General features: G+C 57.7%; 1 protein-coding gene across 2 annotated transcripts in view; it reads left to right on the plus strand.

Moving 5' to 3' along the window:
* RAB11FIP3 (RAB11 family interacting protein 3) overlaps positions 1–13,721 on the plus strand; it is a 106,911-nt gene that overhangs the window by 85,864 nt on the left and 7,326 nt on the right. For both annotated transcript variants that reach the window (XM_063598169.1, XM_063598168.1), the window contains 3 exons: positions 504–597; positions 3,107–3,210; positions 9,527–9,667. In XM_063598169.1, the coding sequence (XP_063454239.1) occupies positions 504–597; positions 3,107–3,210; positions 9,527–9,667 (339 nt within the window). The remainder of the gene's footprint in view (positions 1–503; positions 598–3,106; positions 3,211–9,526; positions 9,668–13,721) is intronic.

Raw genomic sequence — 13,721 nt, forward strand, 5'->3', positions numbered from 1 at the left:
CTGGGATCCACACCTTTCCTGGGACCCTCACTCTTCCTGCCACAGAAAGCACCTGTGAAAGTCAGATCAAGAATGTGCACAGGGGAGGTGTCTGCGGGTCAAGGTCCTGAGCTGATGTCTCACAGGCCTCTGGTAGAGACGAGATTGTTCGTGTCTCTGCGAAGAAGGGCATGTTTTATTGCAGCCAAGTACAAAGTCCTCTCTGCCACTCGCTGGCTGGGACTGGGGTCATGTTCTGTCAGGTTCCAAAGAGCGCCAGGAAGACTCTGAGACCACAGAGCACGGCCTGCTTTCTCCCAGCCCCTGGTAAAGATGTCCAGCCTGGGACCTCCCCCTGTATATAGTGCCTTAAGTGGGAGAGGACCACCACCCAGATCAGGGGAGGACCTGTCCCCTGCAATGCTGCTGCCTGCTTTCCAGATTGACTTGGGAGTGCTTGTGCTGACGGAGCATGTTCTGTGGTTTTTCCCTTTCTTCCCTCTGTTGTTGTGCCTTTTCCGTAGGTACCTGCACCAGTCAGGGGCCCTGACCATGGAGGCCCTGGAGGACCCTTCCCCCGAGCTCGTGGAGGGCCCAGAGGAGGACATTGCTGACAAGGTAGGCCCTGGAGGGCTGGGTAGGTGGCAAGTAGGGGATTTAGAACACAGCCACGCCTAAGGGCCTCTGCAGACACCCCGGGAGGTGGGGACAGCACAGCCGGAGGTGACCCCGTGTCCTCCAGGGCTCCCCAGACTGTCCGTCCAGCCCCGATGCTCTTTGGCAGGTTTCCCCAAGGGGTCTCGTGGCCATGTGAGAAAAAGGAGTCTTCCTGTTGTGCACGAAGGGCCAGCTGGGAGGAGTGGACTGGGCAGTGAGTGAGCACCCTCGGGTATCCCACCCCCACTGTGTCTGAGTCGGGCTGGGGGACACCCAGACATTCAGTCCACCAGGCCCGTGGAGACGCGACCTGGGGCACCCATGATTTGGGAGAAAAGGGCTGGCCCTGCAGTTACTGCAGAGCCAACAGCCTGAGGAACGGGCTTCTCCTGGGGCCTTGAATGGAATGGGTGACAGCAGCCAGGGCAAGGCAGCCTTGCCGTGGTCAAGACCCGCTTTTCAGCCGGATGTGGTGGCTCACACCTGGAATCCCAGCACATTAGGAGGCCTAGGCGGGCAGATCACTTGAGGTCAGGAGTTTGAGATCAGCCTGGCCAACATAGTGAAAACCCGTCTCTACTAAAAATACAAAAGTTAGCCAGGCATGGTGGCGGGCAACTGTAATCCCAGCTATTTGGGAGGCTGAGGCAGGAGAATCACTTGAACCTGGGAGGTGGAGGTTGCAGTGAGCCGAGATTGCACCACTACACTCCAGCCTGGGCGACAGAGGGAGACTCCGTCTCACCTTCTGCACCCCCTCACCTTCTGTGACCCCTTCACTTCCTCCTGTACCCCCTCAATTCCTCCTGTACCCCTCATCTCCTCCTGTACCCCCTCACCACCTCCTGTACCCCCTCACTACCTCCTGTACCCCCTCACCTCTTCCTGCACTCCCTCACCTCCTGCATCCCCCTCACCTCCTATACCCCATCTCCTCCTGTACCCCCTCACCTCCTCCTGTACCCCTACTTCCTCTTGTATCCCCCACCTCCTGTACCCCATCTCCTCCTGCACCCCCTCACCTCCTGTACCCCCCACCTTCTCCTGCATCCCCTCACCTCCTCCTATACCCCCACTTCTTTTTATATCCCCCACCTCCTGTACCCCATCTCCTCCTGCAACCCCTCACCTCCTCCTGTACCCCCTCACCTCTTCCTGTACCCCCACCTTCTCCTGCACCCCCTCACCTCCTCCTGTACCACTTCCTCTTGCACCCCCCACCTCCTGTACCCCATCTCCTCCTGCACCCCCTCACCTCCTCCTGTACCCCCTCGCCTCCTCCTGTACCCTCACCTCCTCCTGCAACCCCACCTTCTCCTGTACCCCCTCACCTCCTCCTGCACCCCTTACCTCCTCATGTACCCCCTCCTCCTCCACCCACTCACCTCCTCCTGTACCCCCTCATCTCCTCCTGTACCCCCCTCACCTCCTCCTGTACCCCCTCACCGCCTCCTGCACTCCCATCTCCTCCTGTACCCCCTCACCTCCTTGTGCACCCCTCACCTCCTGTACCCCCTCACCTCCTCCTGTACCCCCCTCACCTCTTCCTGTACCCTTCACCTCCTCCTGTACCCCCTCACCTCCTCCTGTACCCCCCTTACCTCCTGTATCCCCTCACCTCCTCCTGTACCCCCCTCACCTCCTCCTGTACCCCCCTCACCTCCTGTACCCCCCTCACCTCCTGTACCCCCTCACCTCCTCCTATACCCTCTCACCTCTTCCTGTACCCTCCTCACCTCCTCCTGTACCCCCCTCACCTCCTGTACCCCCTCATCTCCTGTACCCCCTTACCTCCTCCTGCACCCCTCACCTCCTGTACCCCCTCACCTCCTCCTGCTCCCCCACCTCCTCCTATACCCCCATCTCCTCCTGTACTCTCTCACCTCCTCCTGTACCTCCTCACCTCCTCCTGTACCTCACCTCCTCTTGCATCCCCACCACCTCCTCCCTACAACTTCTCTAGCATCTCAAGTCTGCTGACCCAGGCCAAGTCCTCCTCTGCTCCCTTCACTCCTTCTCCTACCTCCGCAGGTGTCTGACTCTCATCTTGGTGTGAACTCTCTGAGGGAGGGACCGAGACATGGATCTGTCTGTCCCTTGCATCCATGGGCACCTGGGCTGCCTCTGTGAGCTGCATCTGGCTGAGCAGAGACCCAACTGTGTGTTGGAGGGCTGAGTCTTGCTGCCCACCAGCCAGCCAGTCCAAAGGCACCCCTGGGCCCCGAGCCCTCAGAGCTGCGGCACTGTGTGCATTTGTGGGTCGAATGACAGTGCTCCCCAAGACCCCAGCCCCATTAGGAGCTGCACCTTTGTGGGTTTATGGGACAAGTTGGATCCAACACCAGCCTAGCTAGGTGGATCTGATTCTGTGCTGAGAAAATCCCCAGGCGGCCTCCCAGGTTGTTCCCTTGGGGGTGCAGGCCCTTCTGCTTCTGGCTGCCTGACCCTGAAGCCTGGTCTCATTGCCAAGGTTGTCTTCCTGGAAAGGCGTGTGCTGGAGCTGGAAAAGGACACAGCAGCCACCGGTGAGCAACACAGCCGCCTGAGGCAGGAGAACCTGCAGCTGGTGCACAGGTGAGCCTGGGCCAGGAGACCCGGGCCTCTGCGTGGCGCCTCCTGTGCCCGCCTGTCAGCCCCCATTTACTTCTCTTTACCTCACACAGCAGGGGCTTGGCCACCCATCCATCCCCGTTGGAAGCTGGCTGAGGGGGTGGTGCCAGGTGGTCATCTGAGCCTACCCAGTGGGCTGCAGGCAGGCGACCCGAGGCTCTGACTGGTGCTCTCATGGAACCCTAGACACACAGAGGGCCAGAGGAGGGCACTGCCTCCCTCTCGGGAGTGCTGAGACCTGACCCACACAGAGGAGGAACTGACTGCGAACCCACGCAGTGCTCAGCCTCACCAGCAGGCCTGGAGGTGCAGCTCTCCCACCACTCTGGTCCATACGGGGTTTGCCCATCCTGGAAGAACGCAGGTTAGAGAAGTCGCTCAGCAGCAGAAAGCGAAATGAGCAGTGACTGCTGAGTACGCGACGGGACGCGCAGTCTCATCGCTGTGGGCAGGAGTGCTGGGGAGGAAGCGAAGTGTGACGCCGTGTTTGCAGAGAAAGAGTGGGAGCTGCTTGCCTCACTGGTTTGCAGACTTTTCTTAGAATACCGTGTAATTCTCGGTGTTTTTCACACGAGGCACGCCATGTTGTCTCATAGCCGACCTGCAGGACTGTTTCCGGTGCAAAGTAAGATGAGCTTGTCCCGGGAGTCAGCTACCCAGGCTATGCCACCTGGAGCTGGGCACCGGCAGCCTCTTGTGGGCAGAGGAGGCAGCCAGGAGGCCTGTGAGGCACCTGTGGGATCTGCAGAAGAGGTTCTTCCTGTGAGCTTCTGTCCCTGCCCAGCTGCGCGGGCACATCCCGGCTCTTCCACATATTCTCAGCTCGGCCAAGGGCCCTGTCCCTTGAAGCTTCAGTGTCTTCATCACCACTAAGCAGGTAGCTTCAGGGCTCTGAGCAGCCTGCACACACGTGTGTTGGCAGCAGGGCATTTGTGGTCAGCATCCCCAAAGCTCCCAAGCCCTCACCCTCACGGTACTAACATTTGTGACCATCTGCCCTGTGAGCGCTGAGAATTGGAATGCCTCATGGGATTGTGGGCATAACTTGCATATCATTTTAATCCTAACAAAGCAAAGCATGTGCTCTTGTGGAGTGAAGACCCTGGGCTTGGCGGCTGCCCATTCTCCAGGATTCTCAGCAGAAGAGGGCCTGCTACCAGCCCCTGCTGCAGAGTGGAGAGGGGCCAGGCATGCTGGTGAAGGGGCTGGACTCCCGTAGTGCGCTACACATAAGCCGTGCCACCAAAGACCACTGTCTCCTCCTTGTCAAGGAGAATCTGGGAGGCCGCCAGGTGCACTTGTTTTGTTTTGTTTTTTAAGAGACAGGGCCTCGCTCTGTTGCTCAGGCTGAGTGCTGACTACAGCCTCCACCTCCCAGGCTCAAGCGCCCCGCCTCCCTCAGCCTTCGATGTAGCTGGGACTACAGGTGTGCACCACCACACCCAGGTTTTTTTGTTTTTGTTTTTGTTTTTATTTTTATTTTTTGAGACGGGGTCTCTCTCTGTCTCCAGGCTGGAGTGCAGTGGCGCAATCTTGGCTCACCGCAACCTCCGCATCCCAGGTTCAAGCGATTCTTCTGTCTCAGCCTCCTGAGTAGTTGGGACTGCAGGCATGCACCACCACGCTGGGCTAATTTTTGTATTTTTAGTAGAGACGGGGTTTCACCATATTGACCAGGCTGGTCTTGAACTCCTGACCTTGTGATCTGCCTGCCTCAGCCTCCCAAAGTGCTGGGATTATAGGCGTGAGCCACTGTGCCCAGCCTATTTTTAATTTTTTTTATAGAGATGAGGTCTTGCCATGTTGCCCATGCTGGTCTCAAACGCCTGGCCTCAAGCGATCCTCCCACCTTGGCCCCCCAAAGTGCTGAAATCAGAGGCGTGAGCCACCATGTCCAGCCTAGATGCCTTTGTCGAGTTGACTGTGGAGGTTTCATTTGAGTCTGGAGTATGTTCATCCGTTTTCCGTGTGTGTGGTGTGAAGTCCACACTGCCGCCTGGCTCCACCCACTGACCGTCTGCAGTGCAGCCCCGGCCACATTCAGTTCCTGTGGCTGTTCCCTGTGGTGCTCACCTCCACCGTCCTAAACAACACGTTTCCCGTTTTCAGTATCATCTGCCCGTTCTGAGCCATTTGCTCTCTAGCCCTGCCGTACAGCTGCCATCCTAGGAATTCTGAGTGCTTTCTCCTGTGTTTGATTCCTTATTTTCTGGATCCCACGTTTTCTTCTGTTTTGCCAACTCATTTTCTGAGTATGTCACTGATAGTTGCCTGGAAAAGGGAGCACAGGAGCCAGATGCTCTGAGAACTGCTTGTGTGGAAGTGCTTATTCCTCCCACCCTGCTCCAGTCCATAGTGTAGCTGGGCATAAAATTCTAGGTCAGAGATGGAATTCCCTGAGAATGTGAAGACCTCTGACCCGGTGCTGTGACTGAGGAACCTCTGGTGCCGCAGGGCCTTGATGTTCTCCGTAACTTCTGTTTCCCACCCTACATACTTGGATGAGGATCTTGTATTATTTGCCGTGCTGTGCACCTGGTTTTCAGCCTTTATTTTGTTTTTTTTGTTTGTTTGTTGAGACAGAGCCTTGCTGTGTCACCCAGGCTGGAGTGCAATGGCGCAATCTCCGCTCACTGCAACCTCTGCCTCCCGGGTCCAAGTGATTCTCCTGCCTCAGCCTCCCAAGTAGCTGGGATTACAGGCATGCGCCACTGTGCCCGGCTGATTTTTGTATTTTTAGTAGAGACGGGGTTTCACCATGTTGGCCAGGCCGGTGTTGAACTCCTGACCTCAAGTGATCCATCTGCCTCGGCCTCCCAAAGTGCTGGGATTACAGGCGTGAGCCACCGTGCCCGGCCTAGGTTTTCAGCCTTTAAATCTGGAAAACGCATCCTTTCGCTGTGGGAAGACTTCTGAAGTTATTTCACCATGCGGCCTCTCCCTCTCATCTGTCTGAACATCTGCTAGTCACACAGTGGGCCTTCTGGATGTTTCCTCTCCTTTTTAAAACTTTCCTCGTCTCTAATTTTATCTTTCTGTTCTTTTTTTCTATGTAATATTCTCAGTTTTCTCCTTCAACTCTTGATCAGATCTTTTTTTTTTTTTTTTTTTGAGACAGAGTCTCACTCTGTTGCCCAGGCTGGAGTGCAGTGGTGTGATCTCTGCTCGGTGCAACCTCTGCCTCCTGGGTTCAAATGATTCTCGTGCTTCAGCCTCCCGAGTAGCTGGGACTACAGGCGCCTGCCACCACATCCGGCTAATTTTTGTATTTTTAGTAGATTCAGGGTTTCACCATATTGGTCAGGCTCGTCTCGAACTCCTGATCTCAGGTGATCTGCCGGCCTCTGCCTCCCAGAGTGCTGGGATTACAGGCGTGAGCTCGGCATCTCAATCGGACTTTTAAATTGTCCTTCCCACGCTTTCAGTTCCTGGGAGCTGTTCCTTGTTGTTTGTCTCTTCTGCAGCAGGCTGCCCTGATGCTGCAGCTATGGCTCTCGGCTCGCGGAGGCCGCTGGCTCGGGGACCTTTCCCTGCTGTCTCCTGCATCATGTGTCTCCCTGGGTCCTCACTTGGTGTTTGCTTTGGCCACTTCCTGTTGAAAGCTTTCCTGTTGTGTCTGGTGATCTTTGGCCATCTGTTCACTCCTGCGTGTGAGGCACCACAAGGATGAGAGGCTCTGTGCGAGGCAGGGCCTGAGGGCGTGGGCTGTGCTGTGTCAGTGGGCAGGGCCTGTGCCCTTCTCTTTGGGATGGTTCAGTCCTGTCTCCTGCGGGTGGTTGTGAAGATCTCAGGAAGGCCAGGGTCTCCCTGCCCTGTGGGAATGTTCCCTTTCCCCTGTGGTCTAGCCGACACCTGCCCTGCCTCTGCTCTGAGGTGACCTGGATGGGACTGGTCTCTATACCCACTTCCCCAGCCTGGAGGGGACTGGGAGCAGAGTGGGCCCCCCTCTCCACTTGTGGCCCCTCACAGCCTCTGGGGCCTGGATGTGCCCAGCTGCCAGAGCCATACTCGTCCTGGCTCCCATGTGGACCCGGCAACTCAGGAAGCCTCGTGAGCACCTTTGGGAGATGTGCCATGAACTGACTGTACTGCAGCTGAAGGCAGACTCCGCCAGCACACTCAGTTCTCTGGTGTTCAGCTGCCGCAGACCATGTGCTTCATCAGACACTCACTTCCTGGAAATGCTGTGGCCCTTGGGCCCTGGCACCTCCACGCCCCGTCCCGAGGCCCCGTCCCTCTGGGCTCTGAGCGCACGCGTTGTGTGTAGTGGCCCTGGCACCTCCACGCCCCGTCCCGAGGCCCCGTCCCTCTGGGCTCTGAGCGCACTCGTTGTGTGTAGTGGCCCTGGCACCTCCACGCCCCGTCCCGAGGCCCCGTCCCTCTGGGCTCTGAGCGCACGCGTTGTGTGTAGTGGCCCTGGCACCTCCACGCCCCGTCCCGAGACCCCGTGCCTCTGGGTCTGAGCGCACTCGTTGTGTGTAGTGGCCCTGGCACCTCCACGCTCCTTCCCGAGGCCCCGTGCCTCTGGGTCTGAGCGCACGCGTTGTGTGTAGTGGCCCTGGCACCTCCACGCCCTGTCCCGAGACCCCGTGCCTCTGGGCTCCGAGCGCACGCGTTGTGTGTAGTGGCCCTGGCACCTCCACGCTCCTTCCCGAGGCCCCGTGCCTCTGGGTCTGAGCGCATGCGTTGTGTGTAGTGGCCCTGGCACCTCCACGCCCTGTCCCGAGACCCCGTGCCTCTGGGCTCCGAGCGCACGCGTTGTGTGTAGTGGCCCTGGCACCTCCACGCCCCGTCCCGAGGCCCCGTCCCTCTGGGCTCTGAGCGCACGCGTTGTGTGTAGTGGCCCCGGCACCTCCACGCCCCGTCCCGAGGCCCCGTCCCTCTGGGCTCTGAGCGCACTCGTTGTGTGTAGTGGCCCTGGCACCTCCACGCCCCGTCCCGAGGCCCCGTCCCTCTGGGCTCTGAGCGCACGCGTTGTGTGTAGTGGCCCTGGCACCTCCACGCCCCATCCCGAGACCCCGTGCCTCTGGGTCTGAGCGCACTCGTTGTGTGTAGTGGCCCTGGCACCTCCACGCTCCTTCCCGAGGCCCCGTGCCTCTGGGTCTGAGTGCACTCGTTGTGTGTAGTGGCCCTGGCACCTCCACGCCCTGTCCCGAGACCCCGTCCCTCTGGGCTCTGAGCGCACTCGTTGTGTGTAGTGGCCCTGGCACCTCCACGCTCCTTCCCGAGGCCCCGTGCCTCTGGGTCTGAGCGCACGCGTTGTGTGTAGTGGCCCTGGCACCTCCACGCCCTGTCCCGAGACCCCGTGCCTCTGGGCTCCGAGCGCACGCGTTGTGTGTAGTGGCCCTGGCACCTCCACGCTCCTTCCCGAGGCCCCGTGCCTCTGGGTCTGAGTGCACTTGTTGTGTATAGTGGCCCTGGCACCTCCACGCCCCATCCCGAGGCCCCATGCCTCTGGGCTCTGAGCGCACTCGTTGTGTGTAGTGGCCCTGGCACCTCCACGCCCCGTCCCGAGACCCCGTGCCTCTGGGTCTGAGCGCACTCGTTGTGTGTAGTGGCCCTGGCACCTCCACGCTCCTTCCCGAGGCCCCGTGCCTTTGGGCTCCGAGCGCACGCGTTGTGTGTAGTGGCCCTGGCACCTCCATGCTCCTTCCCGAGGCCCCGTGCCTCTGGGTCTGAGCGCACGCGTTGTGTGTAGTGGCCCTGGCACCTCCACGCCCCGTCCCGAGGCCCCGTGCCTCTGGGCTCTGAGCGCACGCGTTGTGTGTAGTGGCCCTGGCACCTCCACGCCCCGTCCCGAGGCCCCGTCCCTCTGGGCTCTGAGCGCACTCGTTGTGTGTAGTGGCCCTGGCACCTCCACGCCCCGTCCCGAGGCCCCGTCCCTCTGGGCTCTGAGCGCACTCGTTGTGTGTAGTGGCTGCAGGTGGAGCAGCTGCATGAACACAGTGCACCAGGAGCAGTTACCTGGCGGGCTCGGGCCCTCTGAGTGCTGCGGTCCACAGGCCACAAGCGGGCAGTGCCTGTGGGTATCAGCTGGGCCTAGGTGCAGTGGACACTGCTCCGGCCACCCCAGGTGCCTTTAGTGTGGGAGGCGAGGCCATCTGGGGGTGTATTCGCTGCTTCAGAACTGCCTTGACCAGAGCTCGGGGATGCCCTTCTCGGCGCCCTACTCCCGAGTGGAGGCAGGTTCTCTGGAGGTCCTGAGGCAGCTTCTGGGCATGGGTGGAGCCACTGCACACCCTGCCTGGAGACAGCTCAGCTCCTGCCTTTGCCTTTCAAGAGCAAACGCCCTGGAGGAGCAGCTGAAGGAGCAGGAGCTGAGAGCCTGCGAGATGGTCCTGGAAGAGACCCGGCGTCAGAAGGAGCTCCTGTGCAAGATGGAGAGGGAGAAGAGCATTGAGATTGAGAACCTGCAGACCAGGTAGGCGGTTCCCAACAGCCCGTCCACCCCAGAACCTGCAGGCCAGGTAGGAGACATTCCCCGACAGCCCGCCAACCCCAGAAACTGCAGGCCAGGTAGGCGAGGTTCCCGACAGCCCGCCAACCCCAGAACCTGCAGGCCAGGTAGGAGAAGTTCCCCGACAGCCCGCCAACCCCAGAACCTGCAGGCCAGGTAGGAGAAGTTCCCCAATGGCCCGCCCACCCCAGAACCGGCAGGCCAGGTAGGAGACGTTCCCCGACAGCCCGCCAACCCCAGAAACTGCAGGCCAGGTAGGCGAGGTTCCCGACAGCCCGCCAACCCCAGAACCTGCAGGCCAGGTAGGAGAGGTTCCCCGACGGCCCGCCCACCCCAGAACCTGCAGGCCAGGTAGGAGAGGTTCCCCGACGGCCCGCCCACCCCAGAACCTGCAGGCCAGGTAGGAGAAGTTCCCCGACGGCCCGCCCACCCCGGAACCTGCAGTGGCTAGGAATAACCTGAAATTTTAGAAAAAGGGGCAAAGCTATGTGGAGAAGACTTTAAAACTCTCCCAAAGGCCACAAGAGATCAGTTCAAAGACTGACCCTGTGTGGGTGCTGGTTTCTGTAAATCCATGTCTAACCAACATATCCAGTCTTTTTAAAATACCAATCTTTTTTTTTTGGGTGGGGGTGGGTGGGTTTGAGATGGAGTCTCGCTGTGTCCCCTAGGCTGGAGTGCAGTGGCGCAATCTCGGCTCACTGCAAGCTCTGCCTCCCGGGTTCACGCCATTCTCCCACCTCAGCCTCCCAAGTAGCTGGGAATACAGGCGCCCACTATCACGCCCGGCTAATTTTTTGCATAAAATACGAATCTTTTTTTAAGGGAACTTGACAAAATTACTTTTACATTCATCTGGAGACATAGCCTTGGATGAGTCAGAAAAAGTGGGAAAACAAAAAGGAAGGAGATTAACGATGCTCTATTAAAATATATCATAAAGGAGGCAGGGCGCAGTGGCTCACGCTGAAATCCCAGCACTTTGGGAAGCCGAGGTGGGTGGATCACCTGAGGTCAGGCATTCAAGACCAGCCTGGCCAACAAGGTGAAACCCCATCTCTACTAAAAAAAAAAAAAAAAAAAAAGCCGGGCATGGTGGCACGCGCCTATAATCTCAGCTACTTGGGAGGCTGAGGCACGAGAATCACTTAAACCCAGAGGCAGAGGTTGCAGTGAGCTGAGATTGTGCCACTGCACTCTAACCTGAATGACAGAGTGACTCCATCTCCAAAAAAATTTAATTATTTTAAAAATATATATATAAAATAAAGGGGAAAATATTATTTTTATTTATTTATTTTTGAGACGGAGTCTCGCTCTGTCGCCCAGGCTGGAGTGCAGTGGCGCGATCTTGGCTCACTGCAAGCTCCACCTCCCAGGTTCACACCATTCTTCTGCCTCAGGCTCCCAAGTAGCTGGGGCTACAGGTGCCCGCCACCACGCCTGGCTAATTTTTTGTATTTTTAGTAGAGACGGGGTTTCACAGTGTTAGCCAGGATGGTCTTGATCTCCTGACCTCGTGATCCACCTGCCTCGGCCTCCCAAAGTGCTGGGGTTACAGGCGTGAGCCACTGTGCCTGCCGAGGCACAAGCATTAAAGCAGCATGGTGCCTCCCTTGGTTCTCCATCTGGGAGCTCATGCTGTGGATTCCTGGTGTGTGTTTACAAATACATTTGCAAGGGACGGTTATTGATTTTCTGTAAAAGTTAAAAGCATCAGGTAACTTAAAATATCTATAATCAGAGGACTCTAGAGTTCTCTATCCTTCTTGTGTGTCTGGGTAGTGAGGGTGGAGGAAGTTGTTTTATACAGTTGTTTGTTTGTTTGTTTGTCTGTTCTGAGATGGGGTCTTGCTCTGTGCCCCTGGCTGGAGTGCAGTGGCCCTGTCATGGCTCACTGCAGCCTTGAACTCCCGGGCTCAAGCAATCCTCCTGCCTCAGCCCCTGAGTTGCTGGGGCTCCGAGTGTGCTCTATCATACCTGGCTAACTTTTCTTCTTTGGTAGAGACGAGGTCTTGCTGTGTTGCCCGGGCTGGTCTTGAGCTCTTAGCTTTAAGTGATTCTCCCACCTTGGCCTCTTTTTGTTGTTGTTGTTGGGATTTGTTGTTGTTGTTGTTTTTCCTCTCCATACTCTCAACAGAAGCACCTCAGCCTCTTAAAGTGCTGGGATTATGGGCATGAGCCACCTCACGTGGCTTTTTTAAACTGAGCGTGTACTACTTTTAGATTTTGAAATACAGTAGTTTTAAATATTCATAAGAGGATTTCAGGTTCTTTTGCTTGTGTTCCTTCCAGCTCTTAAAGCTAAGATACTTGCCTTATCTAAGAAGAGCTCCTAGGCATTTTCAAAACTGGTGGCAGGAAGGGGCCTGCACTGAGAGAGCTGTGCGGGATGCCCCACACAGGGAGGCCTCCGTGCCTGCCATTGCAGTGGGGCGCCGTCTTCTGGGGAGCAAGGTCAGGGCAGCCAGGACAGTGTTTTCCCCTGGCCTTGGCACAGTGCAGTTGAGTGGGCTCAAAATTAAAGTACGTTTCTCGTCTGTGAGCGCCAGGGAGCACCTCCCATGGGACCTTTCCGCTGGGGCTGAGGTTGGGGCACAGCCGTGTGGACATCCTGCCTCCTCTGTGTGCTCTGGTGTGGAGGGGCACAAGATAGGGGTCTCACGAGGCCCTCAGGGAGCAAGCAGGGCCAGTGTCACTGCCTCTTGTGAGCAAGCCGCCTGCCCACCCTAAGCGCTTGGGGTCAGTGCCACCGTGTTCTGGGCCTCCTGCAGCTTCCTGGAGTGGCCACCAGGAACCTTGTGGTTCTCAGGGCTGCTCAGGACGTCAGAGGCCCCTGCAGCCCCAGGTCAGCAACCTGCGGTCAGCCCAGCACGAGGCCTCTGGCATCTTGGGGACTTCCCCAGCCTGGCCTCTGCCCATCTGGTGTACAGGAAGACCCTGGTCAGTGCAAAGACACTGTCTCAGTCCGGGGTCCTCAGGAGCAGAGGATCTGGAGGCAGGACCCCCAGCACCTGCGTCGGAACCTCCTGGGAACAGCAGGGGTGGGTGGCTATGCAGTTGCAGTGCCTAGAAAACAGTTGGATTTCAGGAGTGGGGCCTCAGTAGAGATGAGAGTTAAAGCTGAAAGGGCATAGAGAAGATGGAGGAGTGGAGAGGCTGGAACTTTGGACATCCTTGTTTAGGGACCGGGAAAGGAGAATATGTGTCATCAGCAGAATGGGGCTGTACGAAGGTCACAGGCAGAGATCTGAATCTCAGGACGCAGGGCCCGGGAGAGGTTCTAGGAAAGGCCAGGTACCTCTGGGAGTGGGGCCCCCAGGGACTTCCATAAAGTATGGGAGCCCCTGGCAGGCTGCAGAGAGCTGGAGTGAAGGCTGATGGGGCCACAGTGGCATGTCCACAGAGACCGGGGCCTGATTTGCAGCTTATGGCACCTGCTGAACCCCTGGCATTGGGGTATGTGGCCCATCGTCAGGCACAGAGTGAACTGGGTGAACGTGGCCCTGGTGTGTGGAGCTTTCTAGCAGCACGTGAGCCAAGGAAGCCCAGGGAAGCCTTCGCTTGTGCCACGTAGCATAGCTCATCCTTCCAGAAAATGTGAGTAGACTCCCCTGAGCCTGATAATGAAAGGAGAGAAGTCAGAAAGACTGACCTCAGCACTGGGCAGAGCTGAGTGTGTCTGATGGACAGCGAGAGGCTGGGGCAAGGAGGAAAGAAAGAGGGGTCAGGCCTCGGGAAGGCAGTGCTGCTGTGTGTGAAGCTGTGCGGCTCTTTATTTTCTTCTCTTTGCTTATCTGTAGTTTTGAAATTCAATAGAATTAAAACATAATTTGCTTTCATAATTATGAACAAAACATGCAAGTGTTACTTTGAAAGGAGAAAATAGCTGTAGGTAGAGCCGTCTGGACTCCAGGGTTAGAGGCGGAGAGTGGAACTTAGTATGCTCCACTCAGCAAAACAACAGGAAAGGCAGATGGCAAAGGTGCAGCCCAGAAAGCACAGCTGCACACACTCC

The sequence above is a fragment of the Pan paniscus genome, chromosome 18 (assembly GCF_029289425.2).
Source record: "Pan paniscus chromosome 18, NHGRI_mPanPan1-v2.0_pri, whole genome shotgun sequence".
In the NCBI taxonomy this organism is placed as follows: domain Eukaryota; kingdom Metazoa; phylum Chordata; class Mammalia; order Primates; family Hominidae; genus Pan; species Pan paniscus.